A 24,973-nucleotide genomic window follows, 5' to 3' on the forward strand; every position below is an offset into this window, starting at 1 on the left:
AGCCAACGAGAACGCAGCCGTGTGAAGGCGCAGGGTGGCCCAGTCTGCAGGGACGCGACCGGCCAGCAGCGCCGCTGCGCGTCCGCGCGCTTTCGTGGAACTGAATCTGCGCTCTTCGCTGCAGGCGGCAGCGGAGCCGCTTTTCCCGCCCATACTCCCGTCGGTCTCCCTCGACACACCCTCCGCGCTCGCAGTGGCTTGGCCCACCAGCAAGCACCGCTGTCCTCCCCAGTAATCTCTCAGCAGGGCTCCGCCTGCTCCGCTTATAACCCGCTTACCTCGTCATGGCGCTGCGTCCGCTCCCACCGCAGCCTCCGTAAGGCGTTGCTATGGCGGGCTCCGGCCTCTCCTCGCCGCCCCAGCCGCGTCTCGGCTGGCTCGTGGCCTCCGCCGCTTTGGCCGTGCTCGCCTTGCTGGGGTCGGCCGCGGCTTGGCGCTGGTGGCGACGGGGCCACCGTCGGCGCAGGACGCGGCTGCAGCGGGTGGGGACGGTGTCGGCTCTCTTCGTCTACCCGGTCAAGTCCTGCCGGGGGTTGGCCGTGCAGCGGGCCGAGGTGACCCGCCTGGGTCTCCGGAGCGGAGACATGAGGGACAGGTAGGTGCGCCGTGAGGAGGGGAGGCCTTGGCTTTCTCGGCACCCCGCGACCTCCGCGTGTGTGTGGGCATTGCCGCTTCTCCTCCCAGCGCCATTCCCGCAAATTGCGAGCGGGGCACTCGCGTTCTAACCGCAGCCCGATCACGTTCGCTGGGTGACTCTGGTCAGTCACTGGCCTGCCTCACAGGGTTGTTGTGAGGATAGACTTGAGATGAGGATTGTGTAAAACCTCCTTGGATTCCCCGCAGGGAAAAATGTCTCGTTAGAATTCACAGCAAACTAAAATGTAACCAGTAATGATGAACTTCCTAGTTCCGCACTATTTCAGCCTTCCTTGCCCCGATCTCCAGTTCTTAGCGGGTTCTACACACTGATGTTTAAGAATTTGTGAAAGCTGTGCAGGAGCAAATCTCAAGCAAATCTCTCTGCACTAGCTGGGGTTTACTTTCAAGTAAGTGTGCTTAGGGTTGGAGGGTGCAGTCAGTGTATATCCAGTGGGATATACTCTTCAGTAAGTGTAATAAGAATTCTCTCTTAGATCTGGCTTTTGTGTGCATTTTTTTCTGGAAAAAGTCCCACAGAACCTGGTGTAGTTTGCCTCAGAGTAAACATGAATAGGATCTTTGGGACTCCTGTGTAATGGTAGTTACAGCTAGTTGGTAACTCTTAATTCTTGTGTTAGTCTCAAGGTTGTAGCACCAATAGGAAAGAAGTTTTCACATTCCCAAGCAGTGTTTATATGAATTGAGGCTGGGATGGAAGGATCACTATAATGTTAATTATTTGTAGTTATGTGGCTGCAATCCATGCCTCTCATGTGCAGTGTTGTGCAATGTTGTGCAATTTGTATGTTTTCCAGGCTGAGTAACCGATGTTATAAATTATATCTTTGAGAGCTAAAATCCCATGAGGTAAAGTACTTTTTTGAGAGAAAATATGTTTAGGATCATGTTGCATTCTTTGGTAGATGTTGATTTAGTAGAACTAAACTTTTCTGAGTGTGATATAAAGGTTACAGCTGTTTGTGTTTGTTTGGGAACTAAGAGACTTTTCAACAGAGTAAGCAGAGGCACATATCCTAATCAAAAATTCATCCTGAAAGTGCTAGGCATCTTTTTCTCTTTTCATTATGGCCTTTTGCAATAAGAGAAGCAAGGACAATCATTGAAGGCAGGGTTCAACTGAATTTTAGCTTGACTTGTTTGGAACTAAGTCAAGCTAGTCAAAAGCTGTTTTTCCAAGAAATAATCTAGAATAATGTCCAAGCTAAGAGTTTGTACATAATTCTTGATTATTTCTTGAAACAACGACTTTTTGAATATTAATACCTTTGCCCCTGTTTGTTCTCCCCTCTTCCTACACATCTTTGTTAAACACACCTCTGCTGTAGTCAATGTGCTCTTTCTCCTTAGAGTGCCTTTTAAAAAAGTTTTTCTTTTAACAGTGTCAACATGCAGAAATTGGCAAATGATGCTTCAGGCACTAAACCGTATCTCTTGCTACTTGCCATAGAACAAAGTGAAGCCCTTTTCAAGGGGCATCTGTAAGAGCTAGATCAAAAATTGAGGAACAAGCCCCCTTTCCCCCAACTCTTTCCCACTGTTTATTTTTCACAACCCACCTGTGGCATGTAAGCAGAGCCGGCTAGAACTGGGGGACAGACCAGATGGCCCAGAGGCCCCTTCTGACTTGCTCTGTTTCTACATTTCTAACCCAGCCTTTTAGTCCACCGCAGTATCTTCTATGTGGAGAAATGAGTATGACTTCTGTGCCTTGATGAGGCAGAATTTAGTGTACTTCCAGATAAGGCTCTTTTTGCATAAGTGTCTTCCCTCATGCATAGAATTTTGCAAGGGGTCTGATGACAACCTCGTCCATTTGTGACCCACTTGTATTTTTTCACTACTTTTTCTTGTTCCATTCCTACTGCAGAAAATCTGTTAAGAAAGGAAAACAAAATTAGGTGCACAGTGTCTTTTACAGGTAGCACTAGAAGCCACTATTTGAAAACATCCTGGGATTCATAAGGTGGTGGAGATGGTCACAGCACTCTTTGACCTTGGCAAGAGAACATGTCTCAATGGGTGGAGCCATAAGCTGTTATGGCACTGATGCTGGCCCTGTCTTAAGAAAGATGTCATGTGTGTGCTTAAGGTAGAATTGTATATCTGGGAGGAAGACAGCTTTCTAAAGACTGGCCATCCAGACTGCTGTGATGTAGTTCAATCAAGTCTTGACCTGACTGGTACAAGGGACTGCTTGGGGACGAAATCAAGTGTAATGAACAAACAGCAGTGTTGAATAGCAACTGAAGTATTCACTTTTTATAATTACTGGATGAACATGAACTGAGTTGGATTCTGTAACACAGGTGTGTTGAATTTCTTTCACTGCAAGGCTAAATTCCATTTCAGAGACTATCTGAGAGGCTGCTTTGCAGTTGGGGGAGCAAAAGCAAAGGGGGCATAACAGAAGGTAAAATGGGTCAGAGCCAAAATATGAGCATATTTTAGTTTGAAGTGCTAATCACTGCTGACTAAAACTTAAGAAAGGTATTTCAAAAGTTTAGAACCAGTATAAGCCACTCAAAAGCCAGGAAACTTCTGAAAAATTGGCAATTGGAGGAAAGGGGTGGAGCCAAGAGAAGAAGTTGTGGCTCTGGGGAACTCCAGGGGGATTTTTTGGGATCCCCAGGCAGGTTAGAATTTGCCACAGCCCCAAGTTCTGAACTCCTGCTGTACGGTTTAGTTGATTTTTTTAGTATCTGTTTTAATTCAGTTTGTTTTTAATTCAGGTGTTGGCTTGTAATAAAAGAAGATGGACATATGGTGACTGCTCGGCAAGAGCCACGGCTAGTGTTGATTTCTATCACCAGTGAAAATGGTTGTTTAATTCTAAGTGCTCCAGAAATGAACGATCTTCGCATTCCTGTCAGTCTCCCAACCAGAAATGCAATCCAGAACTGCAGGTGCTTTAGACTGCCTTCTGTCATCTTCTTGCAGTTTTAACATAATTTGGAATATTCAGCATCTTCAGACTACAGCTAGATAAAGTATATTGCTAAGTGTTCTTAGAACTGGGGGTCTACTCTTTTAGAATATTATACATGGCCTTTCCAAACTAAGCAAAATGTTCCACTGAAGAAAATAATTATTGGTGATAAAATTAAAGTATTTATTTATTTATTTATTTAAAACATTTTTATCCTGTCTATATCTGAAATGGATCTCAAGACGGCTTACAGAACCAAAAGCATAACAGCACATTAAAATATAATTTAAAAATATAAAATATACAGTAAAACTATTCCATGATATAATAAATGCTATATTTTTGAGCCTTACTACCAGTTCTGAAGCAGAGTCTCCATGAATTGTGCTTTTAAATGTATGTGTATCTGTGGCAGAGATGGGGAACCTCTTGCTATTCGGTTCCTGGGGCCTCTCTTCATCCTCCTCAGTTTCTGTGCTGATTGTGAAGGGGGAATTTCTTACTTCCACAGCCAGCAGAGGAAAAGAACCAACTCTGCATTGGGACCTTGGTGTGGGACATGCAGAAGAGAGTTAACCCTTAGTTCCTATTGCAAAATTAGCACACATTTCAATAGGAAGTTTTCCTCATTGCGTATTGCAAGTGTAAGGGCTGAAGAGTTAAAGTACCTGTACCATCCGCACTGGGAAACTAGTGTGCATCAGACTGACTTGGGGAAAATCATACCACCAGGGTGAATGGGAATCTTTTACAAATTCCTTGTGTGTGATGGAGGGAACTTTTATTTGTATGCATATATGTGAGTGAGTGACAGAGAAGAAGAAAAAAAAAACAGGCATGGCCATACCTTCCCACAACTGTCACGAGACCTTCACACATTATCTAAGGAACAGGCATGGTGGGTGAATGTTCCCCATATAAGTTTTCTACAGTTGCTCCTTAATGAAATAGTGCTTCTTGAAAAGGTGAAGGGCTGTAGTGTATTATATCATATTAATTACTCAGGTTTATGGATATTTTCACTTAGAGGTGGTGGTAGATAGTATATTGCGGAAATGGTAAAGGGGAAAGTGTTCCATCATTTTCATTCTAATCTAATTCATGGTTCCCACAACTGGTTCTAAAATGAATTTGAAGTGATGGGACATTTGATCACAAATCTTACATCTCATCTCATTTGGCTCTTTATTAAGTGCTTTCCAGTTATAGGAAGGTGTCACCTTTTGCTCTTGTTGAACACAATGTTCTGTTAGTCTCAAGAAAACTATAATTGCAGTAGCTAGCAGAGAATGTACTGATGCATCTCACAAATCTTTCAGGCTGTTTGGCTCTGATATCCAAGGCAGAGATTGTGGAGAAGAGGCAGCTCAGTGGATCAGAACCTTCCTGAAGTCAGAACCATACCGTTTGGTTCACTTTGAACTAAATATGAGTCCAAGAAATTCGAAAGATGCATTTGAAACTTTTCAACCCAGTGATAAGGTCAGAACACAGCTTAATAGTCATTTATGTTACATGTCACAGGCAGTTTCCACAGTGGAAGTCATATGTTTTCCAATGTATAGTCTCTCATCTGATGAATTTGGAATGGTATATCTCTCAGTTAAAGCTTATTGGTTGTCTCTTGTACTTTTAGAAACACTTTTCAAGAGAATAAGGTGTTATATGCAAGTTCCTGCTGAAAGTTTGCTAGTGGATGGAATTTGTTTCTACCCAGCCTTCAGAAAATTATATATGCAGAGCATTTCACTTTCTGATATTAGAAAGTTTTGTTTTTTAGTTAGACTGATTTGTTTTTACATGAGGGGCCCTTGATGTCTTTGAGTTACTCCTCTCTTTAGAGCTGTGTGTCTTTCTTTACTTGTATTCCAAAGCCTTGCCTGATCCTGATCTCACTGAGGATCTCAGTCTTCAAAAGGGAGGCAGAAGATCACTTACAGATTGCGAGATGCTTGACAGTTTTTTTTTAAAAAAATAAGGCTTTCTTTAGGGGCAAAAATCCCAAGGCTCTAATAGCTAAACATTGAACTACAATCCAAAAAACTGCTAGCCCCGTTTGTACTACATGCTGGTCTTCTGTTCCAGGGTAAGTAGTTAGAGGGTCACAGCCATTATTATAATTTTGCACTGAAAGAACCTACTTAGTTGTGACACCTTGTTTGGGAATTCTTTCTCCAAGAAGGACTACTTGGTGCCAACTTTATTATTCTTTTGTTGCAAAGTAAAGGTATTTTTATTCTCCCAGGCTTTTAAAGGTATTATTGGAACATGCTGTAACTTACTGTATTTTATTTCCACCTTTGTCCTTGTTTGATGTTGTTTTTCCAAACTTCCTCTGAAGGTTGCTATATAAATTAATTTTAAAAATCCATATACAGGCAAGCAGGTATCCTTCATATTGGTCTTTTAAGATAGATCCCAAATCAGTTCTTTTGAGAGTCATTATTTTCACTAGACAGCTGTGTAACCTGCCCCCCATCCCCGGAACATGATGGATTAACAAGCGGGGTGGACAACTTGTGCTCCTCCAGATGTTTTGGCCTACAATTTCCATCAACCCTAGCCAGCATAGCCAATAACAAGGGGAACTGGGACCATCCAAACATTTTGTCCTACAAGTTGTTCATCCTTGCCTTATCTTATAGTAAGTAGCGACTAGCCAGGGCATTACCCATGAAATTCAAAAGAAACATTAAACTAAAATTTAGAAATCTCTCCAAGAACTTTTGAGAGCAATTTTTCATTTATTAAGTTATAATGCTATGCTTTTTTGGGGGGAGGGGGCTGAGGATCCCAGGAGACTCAAACATGCACATGTCTCCAGAACAGGAGAAGAAAGAACTTTCATTCCATTGGAATTAATGAAAATCCCCCAGAAAGGGTAGGAAGAAATGCTACGCTTCCTTCCCATTCTTCCATCCTGACAACATGAGCCTAGTAAGGCTTTGGATAATGTGGTTCCTTCACCATCACATGCTCAACACACACACCTGTGAACTCTAGTCTAATATATCACTGCACTTAATCAACATTGGAATGGGCAGAAAGCATAAACAAATGAATTAAGGGCTTCATTCCTTATGGGGCTGCCAAGTCGTCTTCCCTGTTTTACAGTGTGTGCGAAGTGGCTCATAAAACAAACCTATAGCCGGTACAGATTCTGGGTTCAGAGCACGTTCTTGCACACAGCTGGTGCAGAAAGAACCATGCTGGCTGCATTTCCAAAGTTTGTTTGTTTGTTTATTTAAACAATTTCTGTGCCGCCCCATTGGCAAAAAGCCTCGGGGCGGCTTACAACATAAATAAACAATGATATAATTAGCCTTAAAAATCCGGAAACATCTCGGCATGTACATAAAAACCCAATAAATACAATCAATAAATTAACAATTAAAATAACTTTTAAATAAAAAGGTCGTGGCCTGGCGCTGAAAAACAAATAACGATGACTCCAGGCGGACCTCTCTGGGGAGCGCATTTTATAGGTGGGGTGCCACCGCAGTGAAGGCCCTCCTCCGGGTACTCGCCCTCCTAATATCTTTCACGGAGGGTTCCTGGAGAAGGGCCTCTGCTGCTGATCTCAAGGGGCGGGAGGGCATATATGGACGCAAGCGCTCCTTTAGATAACCAGGTCCCAAGCCGTTGAGGGCTTTATAAGTGATAACCAACACCTTGAATTGGGCCCGGACTTCAATGGGAAGCCAGTGAAGCTGACGGAGGACTGGGGTTATATGAGTACAACGCCCAGTCCCCGTCAGCAACCTGGCAGCTCTGTTTTGCACCAATTGAACTATCCGGACCGTCTTCAAGGGTAGCCCCACGTAGAGCACGTTACAAAAGTCTAATTGGGAAGTTACCAGTGCATGTGTCACTGTTGCCAGGCAATCGTTCTCTAGGTAGGGACGCAGCTGATGGATCAGCCGAAGCTGAAGGAAAGCGCTTCTCGCCACCGCTGTCACCTGAGCTTCTAATGACAGCTCTGGTTCGAGGAACACTCTCAAGCTGCGAACCCTGTCCCCAAGAGGGAGTGCAACCCCATTCAGGACAAGGTCCAGGTCCCCTACCCCGAGGCCCGATCCGCCAACCAACAGGACCTCCATCTTGTCTGGATTGAGCTTCAGTTTATTGGCCCTCATCCAGCCCATTACCTCGGCCAGGCACCGGTTCAGTACAGCCACTGCCTCACCTGGATTGGTTGAAAACGAGAGGTAGAGCTGGGTATCATCAGCATACTGATGATTCTGCAGCCCACACCTCCTAATGACCTCTCCCAGCGGTTTCATGTAGATGTTGAATAACAAGGGGGACAAAATGGACCCCTGCGGTACTTCATTGCATAACTGCCATGGTGCAGAGCCATAGTCCCCCAGCACCACCTTCTGAAATCGGCCGTTGAGATAGGAGCAGAAGCACCACAAAGCAGTGCCTCCAACTCCCAGTCCCGCTAGCCTATCCAGAAGGATACTATGGCCGATATAAGTTATAAAGGGGTTCAGTGGGAGATGGGCTGGGGAGGAGACTGGTGCCTCAGATGTCTTCCACTCCAACACAGTGATTTGGCTAACTTTGGTCATCTAATTGCTTTGCCAGGTGGGAGGAGCACAGAGGTGACAGCCTCTAGGCTTCTCCTGCTTAGCATAAGGTGTCCTTAATCCTTCTAGTTCATGGGCACCCTCACTGGATTGTGCTCTAACTCAGCTAAGGTTATTTAAATGGTAGCAACATTTTAATGAAATTCACAACTTATTTGATTGGCTCTAATAGTCTTTATTATTGCTATGTCTTTCTAGATTGCCTATCCTGACTGTAGTCCAGTTATGATACTCTCTGAAGCTTCATTAGGGGACCTAAATTCCCGATTGGAGAAGAAAGTTCAAATACGTAACTTCAGGCCAAACATTTTGGTTACAGAGTGTGGTCCTTATGAGGAGGTAATACATATTTTTATACTGATAGTAATGGTGTGTCTCTTTATGCATATGAATATTTAATTGAAGTGCGAGATTTATTTATAAACATTAGCCAAATCATTGCATAATATGAAGGAATAAATACTAGGGTGTTCAAGAAGCTATGGAGATAGATGCTTACTTTCAATTAACATTTAAATTGGGTTCATAGCATATATTACTGCTGAACTAATTCCTTCTGGAGTACCAAGAAGCAACATCTTTCATTTATTTGTTTTCTTCTAGTTTTAAAAGCAGTGTGGTTTAAGACTGGGCAAAAATCTCTAATGTGTAAGAATCTTAACCATTTTAGTTATCCAGGGTTCGACAGAGAAACTTAAGCACTGTTGTTCATTTTAAAGATCATATGTCATTTGTTTTTGAATGTGTATATTAATCAAAGTTGTATTTATCCCAAGGCCACAACAAAGCTCCAGTCTCAGGTGGATTAAGTAGACAATTGCTTGGCTGTTATGCAACAAGCAGGTTTTCATTTTTTTGCATAAAGAAAAAGAAGTGTCAAATGCCACATTTGTCAGGTAATTTATTTACCTTGACAAATGAGGCTCGAAATATGTGAGAAGTGCTCTTTGTGCAGGAGGCCAGCCAAGGAGTTATCAAACAAACTGGAGTTGCAAGAAATTCTTTTACTTCAAGGATTTTCTGAGTTTGAGATTTCATACTGTGCGAAAAGCTAGTTTCAATATGGGGTGTTTACCTAAATAATAGCACAGTATTTCTAGTTCTAATATATACAAGTCTTCCAGAGAGTAGAGAGAGATTATCTAAAATTATACAATTTTTAATTACTTCTTCTTGTCTTTGTATATATAATGGGCAGGATCCAGAATCTGTCTCCTGCTCACAGACAGGCTTCTTCTGTCTGGAGGAGATTTCTGATCAGGTCGAAGAATCCTACTGGTGGAATGGGAGAGGAAGCAGTCCCTTCTGTGCAGAAATCTGCTCTAGAGCCTTGGGGGATCCTTCACTACTGTCTTCTGGGGACTACAGCTGGAGGAGGACTCTGCAAAAATTCTCCCTCCTGCCCTCTTTCTACCAGAGGGTGTGGTCTCAGTGGAATTTCCCAGTGTAGTAGATGATTCTAAAAGGAAGCTTACCTAATTTGTACATTTCCTTTGTGAGTCAAACATCAGATCTCATGAATAGCAATGTCTTAAATCATGTCATTGGCAAGGTTTTGCCATTCATACACTTAAATTTGCATAAGAAGTGTAGCATGCATATATAATATATGATTAACAGCAATTCTGTGTGTGTTTGTGGATTTTTTTTCAAACCTTTTATAAACCTTGAAAAATAAAATGTTATAATTAATACAAAAAATGAGGTATAGTCAGAACTGAATTGGAGCTCTCAAAGAAGTGTTACTCCTGTGTCTTTTATGATCAACAGAATTTATACTGTTGATGCAGGAAATTTCTTATTTAGAATATAACAATTCAAATTTTATGTAAGTAGAACTGCTTAGTGTCAGTATGAAATAACTTTAAATATAAAACATTATCTTTCCATAGGATACCTGGAATGACATTATAATTGGTGATGCAGAAATGAAAGGAGCAATGGGCTGTCCTCGGTAGGCATTTTTTTAAAATGGTAGTTGAAGGCAAACAGTATTTGAGTTCTTTGTTATATCATTTGATACTTTCATTGTAGGTGTATTTTTACTACAATTGATCCAGATACTGGGATTCTGGACAGAAAGGAGCCTCTTGAAACCTTGAAAAGGTAATAACATTTTTTGGGGTTCTTCCTGAACACAAATGGTAGATAGATCAATGATTATTGCATGCAGTTCTTATGAAAAACAAGTTCGACTGTATACAAATTATGTGTCATAAAGTTATGACATAAAATATTCATTCTCTAGAATGCTGTGGGATGTGTCTTTGCGACCTAGGCTGAAAGTGGGAAAAATGTTTGGTGTGCTATCCATTTGTTCATATGAAATATATTAAGCAAATGACTTGCAGAAAAATCCTATGGATACTAGACAGTGCTCCCACCTTGTAGCTGTTAGTGTGAGTTTGGATCCACTCCCCTTTTCAGCATGAAACAGAATGAACTGGGCCAGCTGCATCTCTACTCAGGAGAAGGGCTTTGAGGGTATAATGCAGCAGGATGGAGGCAGGGAAGAAATTGGGAGCACCAAAATATGATGTCCCCTGACAGCAAGTCTATATTTTTCTATTCTGCGGTGACTTGCTTAGATGATCAAAATCAGCTGAGTGTTTTGCAGAGTGGGAGGAGTGTATTTAGAGGCAACCTTTGCCTCTTCAGAGATCTATGGACATCACTAGTGAATTTCACCCTTGAGATATTTTATATACTACATTATTGCTGACAAATTTATTTTAACATTCACAATGCTCTAATGCTGATAGTTGAACCAAAAAAGTATTATTATCATTAAAATAATAACCAACAAATGCATATATGAGCTGGAGTATATTAACATCCTTTCCAGGCATTAAGTAGTGGTAGCATTAATGTGTTAATGTTATATAGTGTTAGTGTTATATAATATGCCAATCATCACCATGTTTTTCCTTATCTAAGACTGAGCTGACGATGCTTAAAAAAATAAATGAAATGCTCTAAGACTTGCATATCTCATGCAACTTTTCTTTTTTACCCCATTTGTATGCATCTCACACTATTTTGTACAATATTAAAAATATGTATTCCTAAAATATTTGTTTTTCACCTTTGCCTTAAAGCTTTGCACAATTGTTCTAATTGATTAATTAACAATTTAACAATCTGTTCTTGAAGGCTCAAATGTAAGTTGGTCTAACTTGCTTGTAAGGAAATATACCATGTGGTATAATTATGAGCATCCTTATCCATAAGAACATAGGATGGTATTTAATATTGAGTTAGACTTTTGGGCTGATTAGCCTAATATTGTCAATACTGACTGGCAGTGGCTGCACAGGGTTTCATGCAATGTTTTTCCAGCCCTATCGAGATGCTGAGGACTGAAATGATTACCCCCTCCATGGAAAATATGTGCAGCCACTGAACCAAGCCCTTCCTGAAATACTCAGAAGTTACTGCCACTGAGTTCAGTGGGATTTATACCCTAGAAAGTACAGTTAGGTTTTTTAACCTTAGTTTTGCAATCTTTTTTAAGGAAATAAATTGTTTGTGTGTTTCTTCCATGCTTGTTCTCCAAACAAGTAATTTCTGTGAATGACAAATTTAGTAACAACTTAGAACTTCATATATGTTTATAAATCATGTATATGCCAGCTTCATACAACAAGCATATTTAACTGTTTTCTGTGTGACTTATTGTAATCTGATCTCTTCAGCTACCGTTTGTGTGATCCTTCTGAACAGCATATCTACAAATCACACCCTCTCTTTGGATTCTACTTTGGAGTTACTAAAACAGGAACTGTTCAAGTTGGAGACATTGTGTACAAGATAATTCGGTGATGTGATTGCCTTCTAAGTGGGAAATATTTCATATGATTGATATGCCTTTCTGTGAAAACTGTGATTAAAATAATGGTTTAGCTACCTTTCTACTGAACATTTTGATGTGCATTCAGCCAAAACAAATGTAAGATTTGATACACTGTATTTTAAATAATAAAATAATGATAAATTTGAAGAGGGAAACTTCTTACAGTCGTAATAAGCATATCTTTTAAGTTAGGTCTGTAACTGAATCTGACCCCTCTCAGAATTCAACTTTTTGTAATTATAATAGAAGCTTACTGGGAAGTCTTAGTAAATTGTTTTTTGTTTATATTTTGGCCGACCCTAGTTCTAAACATATAATTTAGGTGTATGTAACATTGATTTCATTGTAATGGTTATGTATGATTGGTTAGGTGCAGGTTTGGACAAGAGCTTGTGTGTTATTGCACTGCTCATATTATATCACCCTCTGCATATTGTTATAATTTGCAGCAATGGTTCAGATAGCTTGGTAACTTTTTCACTTTGTGACAGAATTTGCAATATCTACTTTGTTTAGAAGAATATTGGAAAGTAGCAAATTCACTGACCATTACCTTTGTAAGGCTGCAATAAACATTTACCTGGAGTCATGAGAGTTGCCTGGTTGGGAAATGCTCGGAAATGTAGGACTTTTTCTGTCTAAACATGTACAGGATTGTGCCCTATGGGAGCTGACTCAGGAAATCTTATTTGAATGTATTTTTATAGGCAACTTTCTTTTTCATGTAAATATAGGAGTGAAATTCTGTGTAAATATCTATAATCCAGTTTTGTAAATCCTTTATACCTGCTATTAAACTAAATCTATATATAATGTGGTATATAGGAACCACATTATATATGTGGTTAGGAACTTGGCAAAAAAATGCTGTTTTTGGTGCTAGCTACTTCACAGCTAGTTTTATTTGCAATGATAAAAATGATGAATAAATCATAAGACAAGCTTCAAACCTAATAGGAATGCTTCATAATGTTCTGTATGTAGAACTGATTTCAGAGGCTTTGACATATGCAACTGATTTTCAAACACATACCATTTATATTTGTTGTATAATTATCACAGAAGAGGCTTAAATAAATTGGACTTAACTACTCAGAGTTTTGTATTTCAAGAATCAAGAGTTCTAGGTTTGCAAATTACATCAAACAACCCAGGAACAGGGCATTCCTGGGTTGTTTATGAAAGTTGATGCAAATGGAAGTGGTGAGCATGTGGGAGACAACATGCCTGATCACTTTGGTACAACCCTACCAATTAATGGGTTATTCAACCCACAAAGTAGCATTATATACTAACGAGGCAGTGGCTTGCTCTATCTATTTATATATTTATATGCCACCCCCTACTCCAGTGGAATCCCTTTTTTTACTCTCTTGGGAGAACATATCTGGTTTGAGGTTTTAATAGTAACATTAAAATTTAATTATTAAATTAAATTAAATATTTAATTAACATTAAATAGTAACATTAACTGACAGATGACTGTCAGTGAGAGGGAAATAATCATGGAGCTGAATTTTTAAGATATTTGGTTATTTTTTTCAAAGTGGAAGTTAATGTAGATTGAAGAAAGAACTAATTCAAGTGTAAGAAAACCTGCAAAGAGTATCTATATACAAGTTTAATTATTTGTAGTCCATAAGTGTCTTATTTTGAACTAGCCAAGCCATCTTCTAATAAACTTAAATATGCAACCAGGTTATTCTAGCAGAATTTGTTAGACTTGTTCTAAGACCAGATTCCTGTGGTCTTCTAAGGCCTCAAGCCTATTGGCCCTTTATCAGTAGTGCAATTCTACTACACTATTGTGGAATTGTGAATAATGTTTCATATCCATATTACACTGTTGTAATACCGTGGCCCAAAGTAACTGTTGCTGAAGCTGCATCATGTACTGCCAAATAGGTGTCAGGTCAGGCTTAAGAGAGCATGAACTACTTGTGGAGGCACCAATGTATCACTCATTGAAACACAAGCCCAAGTGTGACATTTTGACCAGCCCCGCACTCCTGTCCTGTTTCCTAAGACTTCTGTTCAGTGCAACACCCAATAATGCAAGTTAGTTACTTAACAGAACTTCCCTTTATATGTTCAAATGTATTACTTCACTTGTGAAATATACAGCTAACATTTACCGTATTTTTCACTCTGTAAGACGCACTTTTTCCCCCTCAAAAGGGGAAATGTCTGTGCGTCGTATAGAGCGAATGTGTGTGTGCCCGACGCCCGGGACGCTGCCGGCCTGCCTGCACCATGTGGCACCACCTGGCCGGCACGCACTCGGCACGCGCTGCTCCACCACGCCCCCGTCCGGCGCAGGTGAGAGCTGTGCCGCTTGGGGAGTGGTGCGGAGGAGGAGCCACGGGCTTTAACCTGCCGGCCGCACGGAGAGACGGACTGCTCATCCCACCACCCGGAAAGACCTGCCGTGGAGGAGGAGCCGCGGGCTTTAACCTGCCGGCCGCACGGAGAGACGGACTGCTCATCCCACCACCTGGGAAGACCTGCTGTGGAGGAGGAGGAGCCGCGGGCTTTAACTCGCCGGCCGCACGGAGAGACAGACTGCTCAACCCCACTGCCCGGGAAGACCTGCCACCGCGCCGCCCAGAAGACCACCGCCGGCACGCTGCCAGTCCGGCTGCACCACGTGGTACCACCTGGCCAGCACGCGCTCGGCGCGCCCTGCTCCACCCCCCTCCTCCAGCACAGGTGAGAACTGTTAATCACAGGTCGGTGTGTGTTTTCAAATGGCAACCCATCTTTTAATGACGCACATGGGGAAGTGATGGGGAATGTGCCTGTGATTATCAGGAAGCTTTCCATGGATCCCTCCTCTTTACTAGGTGTGTCTTATGGTTAGGTGCGTCTTATAGAGCGAAAAATACAGTATCTTCACTTCTGATTGCCATGTTGCACAAGTGTTTCTGCAGACCTGACATCTTACTACTGTCAACTCTGATTAAAGAAAAAACAATTGAACAAGCGCCATTTTGTATTTAAAACACATTTAAATCATAGAACCATAATGACTGCAGGAATAAAATAGATTTTGCTTCTCATACCCTCATTGTCTGACTTACTCTGGATGGAAGCATCAAGGATGTGGGGCACTGGGTTTTGGTCCTGAGATGCATGACTGGTAAAAACAAGCCTTGAAAGGGCAAAGAAATTATAGTTCCTGCACATGGGCTTAGCCTTTATTTTTCTAATAATATTTTTTCCCTTACACTTAGCATCCCAGAGGTAGATTCTGATGAATAAGCAGCTTGAGCTCTACACCCTAGTTAGCTTGATGGGGGCAATACATGCCACCTCTTGCCTGAGTGCAAAGTTGAGATCAATGTGTGATATTTTTTTTAAAACGCTTGGCAACTCCCATCACAAAGCAAGGGAGGATGGAGTATTTGCTGATGGTGAACCAAGCCTGTTCATTCCTCTGCCTGCTCTCTCCACATCAACACTTTTGGATGGGAATACCTTTTCTGTACGTCTGTCAAATTGGTTTTTAACACTGGTTTTCAAGACAATTTATAAACATGAACAGTGTGATACTGTGCATGCCTACTTAGAGGTGCACCTCACTGAGTTCAATGGCTCTTACTCCCAGGTCAGTTTAGGCAGAACTGTAGACAGATTAGGTCAACTGTGTCTGCTTAATAGCAAATTCTAGATTAAAAAGTACTGTATGTAAGTTTTGTTGAACTAGTGGCCTGATGAAGTAAGCAGTAGTTCAAGAAACCTTGTGCCAGTACAATATAATTGTGAGCCGCCTAGAGATGCCATGGCATGATAGGTGGCATATAAATGTTTTAATAAAGGTAATCCTACACCTACCTATATCATAGGTTCTGAGTAATATGAATAGGATTGCCCCTAGCCCGGTAATGAAGTGTCCCAGGACTTGGGTCTTTTGAACATACTCCTCTCCAGCTTGAGGCTTTTTTCACCTGGAGTTTGATGCAGAGAGTAGGCAGGGACCATCTGATTTGGATTCTGTTATGGGATAAGGAAGGGTAGGTAGCAAGAGAAGTGGCACTGTGTGGGGCAGGATGAAAGTTCTGGAGAAGCTGTTCCTCTGGTTTGCAGCCCCTTTAAAGACATACCTGCAGTGATTTTAACTCTGTAAGAATGAAGAAATGAATGGAGATACGAAAGTAAGAGTGTGTGCGTGGGGGCAGGGGCTTGAATAACGAGTCTGAGTCTGGAGGGTGCGCCACCTTTGCTGTTAAAAGAGGAAAAGACACTCCAAGAGGGAGGCGAACCTCGGTGTGTTCCTGCCCCTCCCGAGGGCAGAAGGGGCCGAGTAGGGACGGCCACTGTTTCAGCAGGTCGACGGCTGTGAGAAGCCACCCTGTGCGCTGACGTGACTACTTCCCGCCTTCCGCTGGGTCATGGCAGAAGCCGCCGCACTCTGCCCGTTCTTGCTGCCGCAGTGGCAGCTCATCTGGGGCTACGGCGCCATCGTTTTTGCCCTCGTAGTGGCCGCGGGCTGTCAATTATTGCGGGGTGGCCGCAATAATTAACATCCTATGGTTAGAATCAATACAGCTATCATTTTATGCTGTCATTTAAGTTGTTCTTCCATATACCTAGAAAAACACAACACAACACAAGGAGCCATTCATGGGGATCACTGAAACTCATGCTTAGGGATCACCTCCATTGCCCCCATCCGAGATGCATGGAAGCCTCCAAACTCAAAGACATGCAAAGGACAGAGTGGGGTGCTGGTGGTGCTCTCTTCCACCACCATGCCTCACCCCATAGATTTCATCTAGGCCAGCCTTTCCTAACCTACTGGCAACTCCCAGAATTCCCATCCAGCAGGACCACTGACTGGGAATTCTGGGTGTTGCAGTCCAAATGTGTCTCGACTAGGCAGCTGTTTATGGCCATCTAGATAGAGTACCAGGGAGGGGCAGGGAAGGAAATTCAGGCACTGGTAGGAATCTGTACAGATAGAAGGCCTCAGATTCTTCCCTTCCCCACCTCCTGACACACTTCTTTCCCCCATCCCAAGAGCATTTCTGCTCTCAAGCAGCCAGCATGATTTTCTTCTGCTGGGACTCTGAAGCATCCTGTGGTCCTTCAGATGATGTCTGGAGACCATAGGATGCAGCCCTTATCCCATCACATTGTCTATAGCCTGAAAAGAGTCCTTCTAGTATTTTTAAATACAGTTGCATATCCTCCAAATGTGGGTAAATGTACTGCTTCCACATTACACAGTTATCTAATACATCTGGATATTTTTGCAGTTTTGACAGGAATATAATACCACATATTTATTAATTGCATATGTACAATTTCTTTATTACATGTATAGTATCTTTCAATGAGATGCTACAGGTGTAATAAATAAATAAGGAGGTACATCTACTCCAAGTCATGCTGTTTTACTGCATACACATTTCTAAATCAGATATAGTAACATTACAAACTCTCTGCTAATACTGTTTTGTGGTACCATTTTCCTCATTTATCTCTTGCAGTAAACCACATATCTGAAATTCCTTTTGCTTTTCTAATGTAGCAATCCTTTCAAATGGCACAAAAGGTATAATCATATTTGCCTGCTTAATAACGTTTTGAATGTAGCTCCTAATTTGCAGCTATTGATAGAATGGTAGATGAAACCAGAGTGACTTTGCACAAGTTATATTATATACTGTCTTGAGACATAAAATTTGTGAGTCTAAGGTGGGCTTCCTTAATTTATTTAGTGTTCGCTATATCTCTGCCTTTCTGAAACCCACTAGCCTTTATTACGGGTGTCAAAAGGGAAATACCCAGAGCTAAAAATAGCTTCTATGTCCCAGTTCTCATTAATATCCTTCTTTCATTTGATTCCCTTTGCACTCTTGTTTGGGCCAGATCCAGTCTGAAAATGGGATATCTTTCCCTGTTTTTATTTCTGGATTTAGAAATAAATATTAGATTAGGGTTTATGTGGTGTATATAAGGGAAGATGGCACAGAAAACATCACTGTTAATCATTATATATGGCTTCTCTGGTGCTAATCCTTGTGGCATGAAACATAAGCATGTACATAAGCCCGATGTAAAATATCAAAGCAGTGGGAGCTCTCATAGTTTTGAAATATGAAGGATGATTTTGAAGACACACATTTCAAACAGTTACAGAAATTTGTCTCTTATTTTTTAGATGGTATGGAATGCAAGCTCAAGGTAGGGACTGTGGAGATGAGGCAGCTCAATGGATTTCCACCTTCCTGAGCAAGGAGCATTGCCGATTGGTGCATTATGAAGCAAACATGATAACAAGGAAGCCAAGTGATATGTGGCCTGATTTTCAAGCTACAGATGAGGTCAGAAGACAGTTTCCTCTTTTTTAAAAAAATACACATTTAATATATTGAATTAGCATTTTGTTACTGCTCCCTGATTTCTGTATCCAAGAAGGCTGCTACAGTATTAGTTTCAGGCTCCAATCTATAGCATGCATGCTTGAAAGTAGGAGTCATCAAAATCAATGGGATTTTTGTCCTAGTTTGTTTAGGATTATGATGAGAGCATTGTATGAAAATTTCAGTGTCTGGTGTTATTTGCTAAGAGTTCATTGAAAACCCAGTTACTTATAGTCTAGATTAGCCTTGTTTTCCAGATATTTTGAACTATAACTTCTTTTGTAGTTGTACATTCAACAGCACAGTCACTGCCGATACCAGAACTTTTTCTGTTTATTTGTATAGGTTGCCTATGCTGAAGGCAGTCCAGTCTTGCTAATCTCTGAAGCTTCCTTAGATGATCTGAATAGCCAGCTAAAGAAAAAAGTTGCAATCACAAACTTCCAGCCAAACATTCTTGTAGCAGGTTGTAGTCCTTATGAAGAAGTAAGTATTACTGATTCCCTTTAACATGTCTTGTGAATTTTGTTTTCTGTGCTACAATATTTATTTTTCTCAGAACAGCTTTAAGAAGGTGTGCAGCTTCGGTAGAATCACTGTGTTTGTCCATAAATAAATATCAACTGCTTTTCTAATATGACCTAGTTAAGTGCTTTACTTCTATAAGTAAACTTAGACCATAGTTGCTTACTTTACTACTGGCATGAATTAGAGGAGAATGATTAAATGCAAACAAGTAATCATTTTTTTGTGATACACATTTATTTTTCTGTAGGACACTTGGGTTGAAATATTAATTGGCAGTGTGCAGTTGAAAGGAAGAATGTCTTGTCCCAGGTAAGAGAGATCCACTGCCTTTGTACTCATTATTATTCGATCTGTACTCCATAGCAAGTGCTTTCAGTGCTTTTAGAAAAGCTCCTTACTTGATGCAATGAAGGTTGTTCTTGAGGGATGCATCTATTCATAATTTCTATAACTGCAGATGTATTTTCACAACCCTTGATCCAGACATTGGGGTCATGGATGGAAAGGAACCGCTGAAAACACTGAAAAGGTAACTGATATATAATTGCTTCTTTATGTATATTTGTGTGTGGGGGTTTGCTGGTTCATACTTAGAGTTTAGTGCTTGTGAAAGAGGCAGTAACACTATCCTCACTTACCTAGGAATAAGTCCCATTTAAATTAAAACTTCTGAGTAGTTATGTATAGGGTTAGGGTATTGCACTGTAAATCAACTTCTACAGAGGAACTACTAAAGTTCTAACTTCAAACACTTTGGGCCTTTAATTAACTGATCCTGCCTACTTTTAGGTTTCCTCTTTTCTTCTAACCTGATCCCTGACCCTTAACAGCAGCAAACCACCGAAACTCAAACTATTTAGAAACAGTTATATAAGACCTTGCAGCTTTTAAAACCTGTGTGCTTTTTAAGGAATGTGTTCAGGGAGATTTTGGAAGGCCTCAGAAGAGCACTGGTACATTTCTAATGCCTGCAGTACAGACAAAAATTGTGTGGGTCTTATGCCACTTGCCTTTGCATTCTTGGAAGTTCAATATATTGAAGAGGATTGGGCATGCACTTGGGGTGCACCCCACTCCAAACCTGGGGTGATCTCTGCAGCCACCTTGCCTCACCCAGTGAGATGGCCATCTGCCCAAAATCCCAGGGAGGGCAAGGGAAGGAGGTTGGGGCACCAACCAAGGGGAATCAGCACAGGTAGACAGCTGATTCTAGCCTCCTCCTCTCTCCACTCCCCAGTGTGTCCCCTTTCCCCATCTCTGAGTCGCATTTCCACCCTTGGGGAGGCAGACAGCATGGTTCTTGCCCTTCCACCAGCTGCAAGGGCATGGATGAGGCTCCCACTGTCAGAGTCTGAGCATGGAGGTCCTCTGACATCAGTGCCGGGACTCCAGAGAATCCTATTTCCTCCCTGAGATAATGCTGGGGGAGAGGCTAAGCGATATCCAAAAGAATGCAATGGATTGTGCCCTAAGTGATAAACAAGGCCATAATAAAATCTTGTTTATGCTTGTATACTGAGGGCATAATCCTCATTTTGGGAAAGCTTCTTCAAACAAGTTTGTTTAAGTGAGCACCAAAGCCCTAGAAATGTCAATGCCTGTCTAATATGTAAAGCTATGGAGTTTTGATTTAGAATGAGAGATCACAGTATGTAGCTGCTTTGTGAAAGTTTTAAATGATGCTGCATAAGAACATTTGCCTGTAGCACATATAAACCTTGTTGTTGTTGCTGTTATTATTGTTCTAATATAATGTAGCCACCCAAAAAATCATCCTGGCTAATGGGTGGGGGCAGAATTGTAATTAATAAATAAACAATTAACTAAAATATAGTATTGTGATTATATCATGCCTGTTTCCTCTTGTGAGGAACCCTAGAAGGTTTACATAGTTCCATTCTTTCTAAACAGAACAACCCTGCAAGGTAGGTTAGGCTGAGAGAGAGTGACTGACCCAAAGTCACTGAGTGAGCTTCAAGGTCAAGCAGGAACTAGAACCTGGACCTCCCAGCTCCCTAGTCCAACTCTTGCACCACCACACCACACTGGCTGTTTATATACAAGCGTTCCATTCTAAGAAATGATTCTGCTTTCGTAGCGCTGCTAATGAAATATTCCTTAACTACTTTCCTGATATGCATTGTACTTGACATTCATGATCAAGTACAGTCCTCCTCTGTACTTTATTCATAGTTATGTCAAGATTATTTTAGCCTAATTCTATTTTTTGGCCAATGATATATCATACCCTTTCCTATGATTACAGTTACCGCAAGTGTGATCCTTCTGAACAGCATGATTTTAAGTCTGAACCTCCTTTTGGATGGCGGTATGGAATTGATAAAACTGGAATACTCAGTGTTGGAGACCCTGTGTACAAGATCATGTAGTGGTGGAGATGTCTGTGCAGTGAAGTACACTGGATTGGTTTCTGTGCAACTAGATTTGCACATATTTTGTTAAGACATCATTTGAACACCTGCTGATTATGATGATTACCTTTAAAGTCTTTAGATCTTATAAAATGAATTGTGTGGTTGTAACATACTCACTTCACACAAGTGCCTTTGTTGGTAAATACATTATAACTGCAAGCACAAAAAGAGAGTAAGTACCTTTCACCTAATCAGTGTTTTATTGTATCCATCCCAGATTTATGGTGCACAATCCCCATGGATTTCCTTGATTCCTGTTACAGGCTATTTCATTTCTGACCTTCATAGCAGGATTTTAAAGTGCATATAGTCAAGGCTATGGTTTTCCCATTTGCAATGTACGGCTGTGAAAGTTGGACCGTAAGGAAGGCTGAGCGCTGAAGAATTGAGGCCTTTGAATTGTGGTGCTGGAGGAGACTCCTGTGAGTCCCTTGGACCGCAAGGCGATCAAACCGGTCAGTCCTAGAGCAGATCAACCCTGACTGCTCTTTAGAAGGCCAGATCCTGAAGATGAAACTCAAATACTTTGGCCACCTAATGAGAAGGAAGGACTCACTGGAGAAGAGCCTAATGCTGGGAACAATTGACGGCAAAAGAAGAAGGGGACAGCAGAGGATGACGTGGCTGGATGGAGTCACTGAAGCAGTCGGCATGAGCTTAGGTGGACTCCGGGGGATGGTGGAGGACAGGAAGGCCTGGAGGAGTGTTGTCCATGGGGTCGTGATGGGTCGGACATGACTTCGCGATTAACAACAAGCAGGATTTTCCTCCTATTATATTGGTAGAATATAGTTTTACATTTAGGAACCTGGAGGAGTTTTGTACAAAAGCTAAAATATTCCTGGAACTTGCTTTCCCCAACAAAACTGAAATATCCTCAAATAGAGTGAGGGTTGCCATTGTCCTAGTGGGGTGTCCAGTACAGCTTGTGAACAAATTTAAGGAACTGGGATTTTAATATGAAGACAAGAGAAAATATTCTTCATGATGCTTTCTTTGGTCCCCTGTTGCTAAACTACTCATAATTATGTACTGTTCCATCTTTGTGGCAAAAAAAAAAAAAAAAATCCTAGCTGTAAGAAGTTCAACATCTTTACTAACATATCAGAAGATACTGAAAATAAGGAAGAAGGAAGAGATCATCCACCGACAGGGCGGTATCCAGCAGTACAATTCCACAAACTTAAATAGTGCAACCAAAAATGCAACTTTAGCTGGAATCTCTTCTTGTACATATTTCAGAACCTAGTTTTTATGAGTAAAATATCATTTATGATAGCAGAATGAAACAGTCGGCATCTTTATGTCAGAGCCTTGCAGATTGCTCCTGAGTAGGAGGGATTAAATAAAAAGGACAGAAGATGCATTCCATTATTCTGTGTCTACAGAAACAAAGTTGCCACCTGGAAGCAAAGCTGTTTCTCTAATTCCTTCAGAGCACCACATTTACAACAGAATACACAGCCCCTTCTGACCCCTTAAAAGCAGTTTCTGCTAAAAATCTTACAAGGTAGAATAAATATTTCTAACGGCACATTTTCTTCTGTAAAAAAATCCTAGTTATAAAATGTACAAAATCTTGGATACTAATAATCAGACATTGCCTCAGTACCATAGATTCTTTTTGGTTGAATGTTCAAGATAGGCAAATAATGGAGGAGGAGGAGGTTACCAATGGCTACTAATTCCATTGGCTATAAACTGCCTCCAGTGCCAAAGCTAGTTGCTGGGGAACATGACTGGGAGGATGTTGTTGCACCCAAGTCCCACTTGTGGGTCTCCACAGTCAGTTGGTTTGCCACTAAGTGAACAGACCTTGCTGTTATCCAGCATTGCTCTTCCATTCTTATCAGGACTCTCAGGGGTACATGAATATTTAAGATTACATTAGATTCATCTGTTGTTTGGATTGTTTTATTGCTGTTTTAATTTTGGTACATATATAATTTTAATATTGTTGCTGATTTAATTATATTTTAACCTTTGTATAATTCTCTCAATGTTTTATTTATTTAGCGAGTCAGAAGGGGTCTCCCGGGCCATCTAGTCTGACCTCTGGCACCAGCTGGCTTCGCTCACAGCATGCCCACCATGTGGACGTCCAGCCTATCCTTGAACACCCGAACCGATGGGGCCCCAACGACCTCTCATGGAAGCCCATTCCACACCCTCGGGGTCCTGACTGTCAAGAAGTGCTTCCTGGCATCCAAATGGAACCTTGGCTCCCTGAGCTTTGCTCTGTTGGAGCGTGTCCTGCCTTCCTCTGCAGGGGAGAACAGGTCTCTACCCACCTCCGTGTGACACCCCCTCACATACCTGTATGTCGCCAACATATCCCCTCTGAGTCTCCTCTTCTCCAGGCTGAAGAGACCCAGTTCCCTCAATCTCGCCTCATACGGCATCCCCTGCAAACCGGCCACCAACCTGGTGGCCCTACGCTGCACTGACTCCAACCTGGCTATATCCTTTCTGTAATGAGGGGCCCAAAACTGAGCACAGTACTCCAGTTGCGGGCACACCAGAGTCGTGTAGAGTGGTAGTAATACCTCTCTTGATCTAGAAGCCACACTTCTGGCTATGCAACCAAGGGTGGCGTTTGCCCTCTTGACCACCGCATCACACTGCTGACTCATGTTTAGCCTGCAGTCCACTAGTACCCCGAGGTCCATTTCACAAGTGCTGCTCTCCAGCCACTTGTCACCTAACCTGTACTTATGCCACCCATTCCTATGCCCCAAGTGAAAGACCTTGCACTTACCCACATTGAACGCCATCCTGTTGTCTCCCGTCCACTTCCACAGTCTATCCAGATCCTTTTGGATCTGGAGTACCTGTTCCTCAGTTGTGGCCACTGCTCCAGTTTTAGTGTCGTCTGCGAATTTGATCAGCAGACTGTTCACCCCTTCTTCCATGTAGTTAATGAAAAGATTAAACAGGATTGGCCCCAGGACAGAGCCCTGGGGGACCCTGTTTGTCACTGGCCGCCATCCCGATGATTCCCCACTAGTGGTTACCTTCTGCTTTCGGTCAGTCAACCATGCCCTAATCCACTGGACAGTGCTTTGGTGTATCCCAAAACTCCTCAGTTTCTCCACCAGGATATCATGGAGCACTTTGTCAAAGGCCTTGCTGCAATCCAGGTATACCACATCTACTGCATCCTCTCCATCTAGCCATCTCGAAACCTTGTCATACAATTCCACAAGGTTTGTCTGGCAGGACCTGTTTTTGTGGAAGCCGTGTTGTGTGGCTGTCAGCCTCCCTTCCCTATCTAGCATCACTAGATCTCTCTCTATTATGAGTCTTTCCATTGTTTTTCCTACAATGGACATAAGGCTAACTGGTTTATAACTGGTTTATAACTGGTTTATACTAACTGGTTTATAATTCCCCATGTCCTTTCTACTACCCTTTTTGAAAATTGGAACCACTGATGCCACCCTCAAGTCCTCTGGAACTTCACCCGTTCTCCACGAGGTCTCAAAAATGGAGGCCAGTGGGCGTGAGAGAACCCCTGCCAACTCTGTAAGTACTCTCGGGTGTAACCCGTCAGGGCCTGGCACCTTTGTAATGTCCAATGCCCTGAGGAGCCCCTCTACTTCAAGGGGAGT

At 41.9% G+C, this 24,973-nt stretch overlaps 2 protein-coding genes across 4 annotated transcripts in view; both read left to right on the top strand.

Annotated features, from left to right (window-relative positions):
- Window positions 1-271: 271 nt before the first annotated feature.
- Window positions 272-13,126, top strand: LOC123023206 (mitochondrial amidoxime reducing component 2-like). The gene is made up of 7 exons (XM_044429718.1): window positions 272-595; window positions 3,390-3,563; window positions 4,906-5,068; window positions 8,377-8,517; window positions 10,071-10,132; window positions 10,213-10,284; window positions 11,874-13,126. The coding sequence occupies exons 1-7, from the start codon at window positions 330-332 to the stop codon at window positions 11,998-12,000; spliced, it is 1,005 nt and encodes a 334-aa protein (XP_044285653.1). The 5' UTR covers window positions 272-329; the 3' UTR covers window positions 12,001-13,126.
- A 1,589-nt stretch (window positions 13,127-14,715) lies between these two features.
- The window catches only part of LOC123023287 (mitochondrial amidoxime reducing component 2-like), a 38,292-nt gene continuing 28,034 nt past the window's right edge, over window positions 14,716-24,973 (top strand). Inside the window, exons 1-4 of one of the 3 annotated variants that reach the window (XR_006414710.1) lie at window positions 18,231-18,360; window positions 18,745-18,885; window positions 19,175-19,236; window positions 19,385-19,456. Coding sequence is in view for 2 of the 3 variants with exons in the window: in XM_044430050.1 (XP_044285985.1) it covers window positions 19,422-19,456 (35 nt within the window). In the remaining variant the exon portion in view is untranslated. Of the gene's footprint in view, window positions 14,741-18,230; window positions 18,361-18,744; window positions 18,886-19,174; window positions 19,457-24,973 lie in introns of those variants that run through there. The other 2 variants (XM_044430050.1, XM_044429956.1) reach the window with 2 other exon arrangements.

This window comes from Varanus komodoensis, unplaced genomic scaffold (genome assembly GCF_004798865.1).
Source record: "Varanus komodoensis strain SLA01 unplaced genomic scaffold, ASM479886v1 scaffold1, whole genome shotgun sequence".
Classification (NCBI taxonomy): domain Eukaryota; kingdom Metazoa; phylum Chordata; class Lepidosauria; order Squamata; family Varanidae; genus Varanus; species Varanus komodoensis.